We start from the raw sequence: 6,830 nt of genomic DNA, 5'->3' as shown, positions 1-6,830 counted from the left end.
ATCAGCAGCACAGAGCTGCATGCTTACATGAAGTATGGTTGGCCTACATACAGAGCTGTAGATTGTATCTGGTTTGTCTCTGAAGTGGAAAAAAACTCTTTGTTAAACTACAATAGCTAATGCTCACCTGACAAAGCAACATTTGCAGAGCATGGATCCAAAAAAAGAGCCTGTCATCAAATGTTTTTGTGGGAAGTGGACTATGTTATTTAACTTGAAGCCATTTGTGTTTTTTTCTTATTCATCCATGAGATATAAATAAATTGTGACATTTTTAAAAATGTAAGAACTGGTTGAAAAAAGGTTAATACCCACATTATCAGTATTACGTATGTCTAATGCTTGGTTTTCCTTTCTTCTCTCTACATTTGTTTTATCTCACCCATCTCCTCTCTTCCCTCCCTCTTTATTTCTGGCCATCTTCCCCCCAGTTTCTCCTGAGCTTCTGGGTGTCCTGTCTTCCATTGCGGCCTTCATGGCGTTGATGGCTCTGTTTTTTCTTTACCTCAGCAACAAGCTTTCAGTGGCGAGTCCTGACAAACTGTCACATCTCAGCAGCCATAAGAACACACCTGCAGGTACCCAGCTCACATAGGTTGATCACAGTGGCTGCATTTACACACAATTGGCAAAAGCGGAAGCAAATAACAAAAAAGATTTAATTCAACAGAAAACCTACACATAAAAAGTTATAAAATAAAATAAAGTGAATATGCAATGAAGCCTTATTACAGACATTCTGGCTGACTTCATTTTCAGTTTTGTGTACAAATAGGTTACAATGATCTTTCTCCATTCAGTTGGCAATACACTTGGTGGATATAAAGATGTCGCAGAAAAAAGTAAGGAACACAAAAGTAAAGATGCTTTCTGCATCTGTGTTGCAAAATATGAGCCTGACAATATGTAGTACAAAGAGCTATACGGAAAATACTGTCTAATACAAAACATGTACTGTTTATAGACCTTACCATGTTGTTGTGGGGAAGTATTGAATTGAACACACACACTGTGATGCTGCTATAACACCCTGCTAACAACCACATGTCTGTGTCAGTGCCTCTGATGAGCTAATCTAGTGGTCAGCGTGGTGACAAGATCTCCAGCTGAGACATGGCCTTCTTCAAGAGCTTCCAGCAGAACCTCCCATCTGTCAACATTTCCTCCATTTTGGATTCCGTCACCAGTCGTGTAGATGATCTGGCCAACGCTGTCAGTGATGTCACTTATGCTGTCAGTGATCAACTCACCGAACAGGTCACTACTATCATCAACAAGGTGGAAGAGGGGGAAAACAACAGCAGTGAGCAGGAGCCTGGTCAGACTTCCACAGTGCAGGAAGGCAAGACCAGCAATAAAAGTATGTGGCAAATGTCTAGAGACTCAGAAACAAGTCAATCAGTTTCAAAGAACAAACAAAGCAGTGATTCAACAGAGGCGGAGTACACTGCAAGCCAGCTGGAGTGGGAATGGAGGGATGGGTGCTGGCGAGTTAAAAAGACAGAAGCTGAGTTAGCGGAGGAAGAGAAGCGGAAGAAAGAGCAGGAGGAGCTTCAGGCAAACAGAGAACAAAGGCGAAAAGAAAGGAGGGAGAAACAGCTGGAGAAAGAAGCCAAGTCAAAGAAAGAAGAAGAATCCCAGGATGGACAGGGGGAGGAAGAAGCTGATGCTTCAGAGAACACAGATGGCATTAGTGAACGAGACAGAAAGATGAGCGACGGTGGAAACCAGGCTGCTCAACATAAAAGTGATGAGTGTGATGAAGCTCCTCTTTCACCTGGTCGTGGTGAAGAGGAGGAAGAGGTGGAGGACAACCTGGAGAGAGAGGGAGATGATGAGGAAGAGGCTGACGTTTCTAGATCGTCTTCAGCAGTAAAAAAGAAAAAGTCAGAGAAGAAGAAGAGGAAAGCTGCAAAGGAGGATTCAAAGAAAGTGGAAATGGCATCAGATGTGCCGAAAAAAAAGGAGAAAGAGAGAAAAAGCAGGAAAAAGAAAAGCAACCAAGGTTAGAAGGTGTGCTGCTCTCTTGGCACCGCCACTTTGGATCTTCTCTTTCTCTCTCTTCAAATCTCTAATAGCTGGAGTTCTTTCCAGAGCAGTGTGAAAGTCAGCATCTGCAGCTCACGTTTCACTTTTTTCTTTAAACACAGCACACATTTATGGTTTGTGAGCTAAATGTCAGATTTGAACCATGGTGTCCATGTGTTCTGTCCAGAGGGGGTTTTGTCAGACAGTGAGGAGGACAGAGACCCAGAGGCTGTGGCCCAGCAGAACACGACTTCTGTGTGGAGCAGCAAACGCAAACAGTCCACCGAGCAGGGAGGATTCAGCAGTGAGGCCTCCAGTGAGCGAGGTGAGGGAATAGGCACAAATAATCTATTCATGTTCTGTATTTCTTTTAACTAGGTGACGCTACAGAAACGTCCCAACCACGTTTCTTGTTCAGGTTGTTTATTGTTTGCCTCTCAAACTAATTACTACCAAAAAAACGCATGCAAAATGAATAGATTCAAGTAAATATAACATGTACAACCAAGCATAGCTGTGTGAAATGTGTTACTATTGACTAGTCTATTAGCTTAATGCTAACACATACAGTAATTACCATTAATATGCCAGCAACACAACTGTTGTACTATTATCAATTGACAGTAAAAACTCAACTCTTCTTCTGTGTGCCTCTCTGTCACTGTCATGGATGCAGGCAGCAGCATTCAGAGAATAAAGAAAGATTCATCTCTCCATGAGCTCCAACCTCCTCCATACCAGGATGAGGGCTCTGCAGCCTGCATGTCGTCCCGTTCTCGTTCAGAGAGAGCAGCTAGAAAAGGGTCGCCCCCCCAGCGCCGTGACAGCCCTTGTTGCTCCAGTGAGACCAGTGAGGATCAGGATACTGAAAGCTACCTCAACAAAGGCTGTGAGGAGGACATACCCAGTGACAGCACTGCTGTGCTGGGTCCTGAGGTGAGACTGAATTGTTACTGAAAAATGTGACTAAATACAGTTTCTACTCAAGTTAAAAAAGAAAAGGGGGATGATAAGGAGGTAGTATCTACTAAATATTATAATATTATTAAACTTTTTATATTTTTATGTAATAAATCTGTTTTAAGTAAGTTTTTAGTTAAGAAAGTGCTCAAATGCAATTTACAGTCAGTACAGGACAATGTATATGGTATATACTATATAGTACATACACATGCTGACCCAATTCTTAATCTCTAATTCACTGTTACTTTGATTCAGGATGGTTCTGGTCTTCAGTTCCCCACAGCCTACGAACCCGAGCCCCTCGCTAAATACGGCACCTTGGACGTTGCCTTTGAATACGACTCCGGTGAGCAGTGGTTGGCCGTCACAGTCACAGCCGCTACCGACATACCTGCTCTCAAACAGACTGGCAACATCTCATGGCAGGTCCACCTGGTTCTGCTGCCCACCAAGAAGCAACGGGCCAAAACTGGTGTGCAGAAGGGCCCGTGTCCCGTCTTTACAGAAACATTCAAGTTCTCCAGGGTGGAACAGGAGACTCTGGGAGACTATGCTGTTCGCTTCCGCTTGTACAGCATCAGGCGGATGAAAAAAGAGAAGGTCCTGGGAGAGAAAGTGTTTTACCTGACTAAGCTCAACCTGCAGGGAAAGATTGCTTTACCTGTCACCCTGGAGCCCGGCTCTGAACTTATAGTAAGAACACTGAATGAATATCTTACACTGTGCACATTTTTGTCTGAAGCGCTGCAATGGGAACACACTTTCATAGATATCCACCTCATCGAATTGGCAGACTATTTTGGACTGGTTTCTTCTTTTGTGAGAACGCCAAACTAAAGTTGTGTAAAAATGCCACTCATGCTTTCTGTCTCTGTTGAATAACCATCCTAGCGTTCTGTCTTGCAGGGTTGTGGCTCTCTGGTGAGTGTATCCCGCAGCGCTGGAGCTCTGTCTTACCGCTCCACTGAAGACTCGTCCTTGCCAGAGATCCTCCTGGGCCTCATCTACAACTCTGCTACAGGGCGGTTATCTGCTGAGGTCATCCAGGGAAGCCACTTCAAAACCACGGCATCTGAAAAACCAGTCAGTGAGTACAAACGCTGCTATGTTAAAGCGTGTTTGTGCCGACTTGGAATGAGGTGCAGAGTGACAATGTAAATTTTCTGTTCATCAAAGGATGCTGATACACGAGGCAATTGTTTTGGCAAAGCAGATTGGCAGATTGACTCCGAGCAGCATGCAACAAAAACAAATACATTATTACATTTCCTGGCAACAGTACTCATTTTTTACACCATAATGCTGAAGCAATTGCTGCTTATCAAGAGTTCCCATGAAAGTCGAGCTTCTCATGTGTATCACAATCATAGATGTTTATTCTGACTGATTCCTTTCTTTCTTCTTTCACCTTTGCTTGTGTTGTGCTGTGATGTGTGTCTGTGTGTGTGTCTAGATGGTCTGTTTTGTTGTTTAAAACACTTCGTAGGGGGTCAGCTCTATATCATGAGAGGTAAGTCAGCAGTGAATTACTTATTAGGTATATACAGTATTCATGTGTCTGTGATGCTAATGCTGATGCTGATATGAGTGGCTGAGCTAGAACGTCTCTCCCACCACATACAAGTTGAGTGGTTCAATCCCCGGCTTCTCCTGGCTACGTATTGTAATCATTTCCGTTAGGGGATACATTTTTTTGTTTTTCAATGGACTGAAAATATGAGAGTGGAATCTATAGATACATATATTATGTTATATCTTCATGTTCATAGCGCTAAATAAATAAAAAGGCAATACTGTAATCTGCTTTGTCTTTGATACAGAATTATATTATACTATATATTATTATACACATTAATTTTTATTAAATGTTGCTTTTTTGCTTCAAGGACCACAATTAAAAGTCTAGGAGAATAGTGTAGAACATAAAATATAGACGTTTGTAATGTTTATCCCTCAAAAACCACAAGCTCATTTGCACAGTAATCATCTGTCCTGGTTCCTGAAATGTATCCCTGTGGTTTTCTTATTTCTTATTTTATTAAACTCATTAAAGCTCTGTAACTGTACTTCTAGTTTTACTTATTCTTCGATCAGTGCATCAAAAGGACAATGACCAGGGGAAAGGGCCTTGAAGAAACCTGTTTCCTGTTTGGTCAATATTTCCTGCACTACTGGCTTCCCACCACTTGGTGGCACTCATTCACTGCTCTCACATATCTCCTTTTAGACACCTATGTCAAGTTGACCATGCTGGACTCCAAGGGAAAGGAGATGTCCAAGTGCAAGACGGCTGTGTGCCGCGGCCAGCCCAACCCCACCTACAAGGAGACGTTTGTGTTCCAGGTGGCGCTCTTCCAGCTGTCTGAGGTGTCGCTGGTGTTGTCAGTGTTCTGCCGCCGGAGCAGCATGAGGCCCAGGGAGAAGCTGGGCTGGGTCTCCCTGGGCCTCAACAGCACCAGCGAGGAGCAGCAGGCCCACTGGTCAGAGATGAAGGAGGCAGAGGGACAGCAGATCTGTCACTGGCACACACTCACCAACACCTAGGATGAAGATTTATCAAGACCGAACTTAAATTAACAGCATTCCCTGAACATTTCAGCAGAGCAGGAGGCACCTTGTGTGTGGTGTGTGTGTGTTTGTGCGGCATACAGGTGTGAGGATGGGCGTTGGTTCACTGCCAGAGAGGCCCTTCAACCTGCCACGTTTCTCTGAGGTAGACACGCTGGCTTTATTGGTGGAGATGTGAACTCTAGCTGCAGCTTTCTTACTGATAAATAAGGAAATGACAGACTGACTGGAAATGAATGACGTTCAAATGATGGAGAACAGAAGGACACAGTTTGTTTTCCAGTGATTATGCCTACAGCAAAATCTGCATGTGCACCAACTGTTTACAGGACAATGCTAAAACACTTCCAGTAGTTTTCTGTCTTTGAACCTTGGACCAAAGAGCTCGGTCCAGGACTAGCAGACTCCTCCCTGTTTTTTCTGGTCTTCTCTGGACTTCAGCTGCCACCAGCATACCAGACATTTCTCTATCAGTCATAGCCATTGACAAAAGGGAATGCAATGAAGACTGTTATTAAGGGCCTACAACATGCTGCAACTATGCTTACAAGCTATTCTTTGTACAGTTTGTTTACATGCACAACATTATGCAAGAGCCATTCAGTAATTTCCCTTTCATGTTTTTTAGTTTATCACACCATTCTGCGTCCCCCTGGGTTAAGTGTTACACAAAGACATATCTTTGTTTCTATTGTGGTCTTGCATAACACAGAACGCTACGCATCTGACGCCACTTTAAATGAGAGGAATGAAATTCTGTCTTGTGCTCGTGGAGTCTGTAACAGAATTGGACACGGCTCTGCATGCCACTGGTATCAAAGAGCAGCTTCCTCTCCTGTGTAACGCAGATTGAGTCTGTTTCACCATTCAGCCTTCTGACAACTCAGCCATGTTCATTCATGTAGAAACATGGTGCTTCCCGCTGAGGAGGAATATGCAAAAGCCCATACAGTACAATAAAGCTGGCTGTTTCTTTGAGGCAGGGCTGATGACAGGCTGGGCTGTTTTATTTTCTGTGAGAGAGTTTAAAACAAAATTACAGGATAAAGCTAAATCGTATTGTCTTATTATATGTGAATGTGAGATGTATCATGAAGCCTAAAATAAATGACAAATGTGCAGAAGTCTGGTCATACCTTTGTTGTCGTCATATGGAAGTTAATGTTCAACTTGCATCAATAAAAAAATGCACGAAGCCCTCTCCCCCTTTCTCCGCTGAGATGTGTGGGAGGCATTTTTCTTTCCTTTTCCCACTGATGTCAGACTTCCGT

General features: G+C 43.3%; 1 protein-coding gene across 1 annotated transcript; it reads left to right on the top strand.

Moving 5' to 3' along the window:
- The first annotated feature begins 1,039 nt into the window (after positions 1-1,039).
- On the top strand, positions 1,040-5,774 carry LOC113149461 (synaptotagmin-14-like). The gene is made up of 7 exons (XM_026341599.1): positions 1,040-2,005; positions 2,216-2,353; positions 2,705-2,964; positions 3,247-3,684; positions 3,898-4,078; positions 4,445-4,501; positions 5,219-5,774. The coding sequence occupies exons 1-7, from the start codon at positions 1,114-1,116 to the stop codon at positions 5,533-5,535; spliced, it is 2,283 nt and encodes a 760-aa protein (XP_026197384.1). The 5' UTR covers positions 1,040-1,113; the 3' UTR covers positions 5,536-5,774.
- The last annotated feature ends 1,056 nt before the right edge of the window (positions 5,775-6,830 follow it).

This window comes from Anabas testudineus, chromosome 24 (genome assembly GCF_900324465.2).
Source record: "Anabas testudineus chromosome 24, fAnaTes1.2, whole genome shotgun sequence".
Classification (NCBI taxonomy): Eukaryota; Metazoa; Chordata; class Actinopteri; order Anabantiformes; family Anabantidae; genus Anabas; species Anabas testudineus.
Note: the sequence above shows the minus strand (reverse complement) of the source record. Positions and strands in the feature narration are given on the sequence as shown.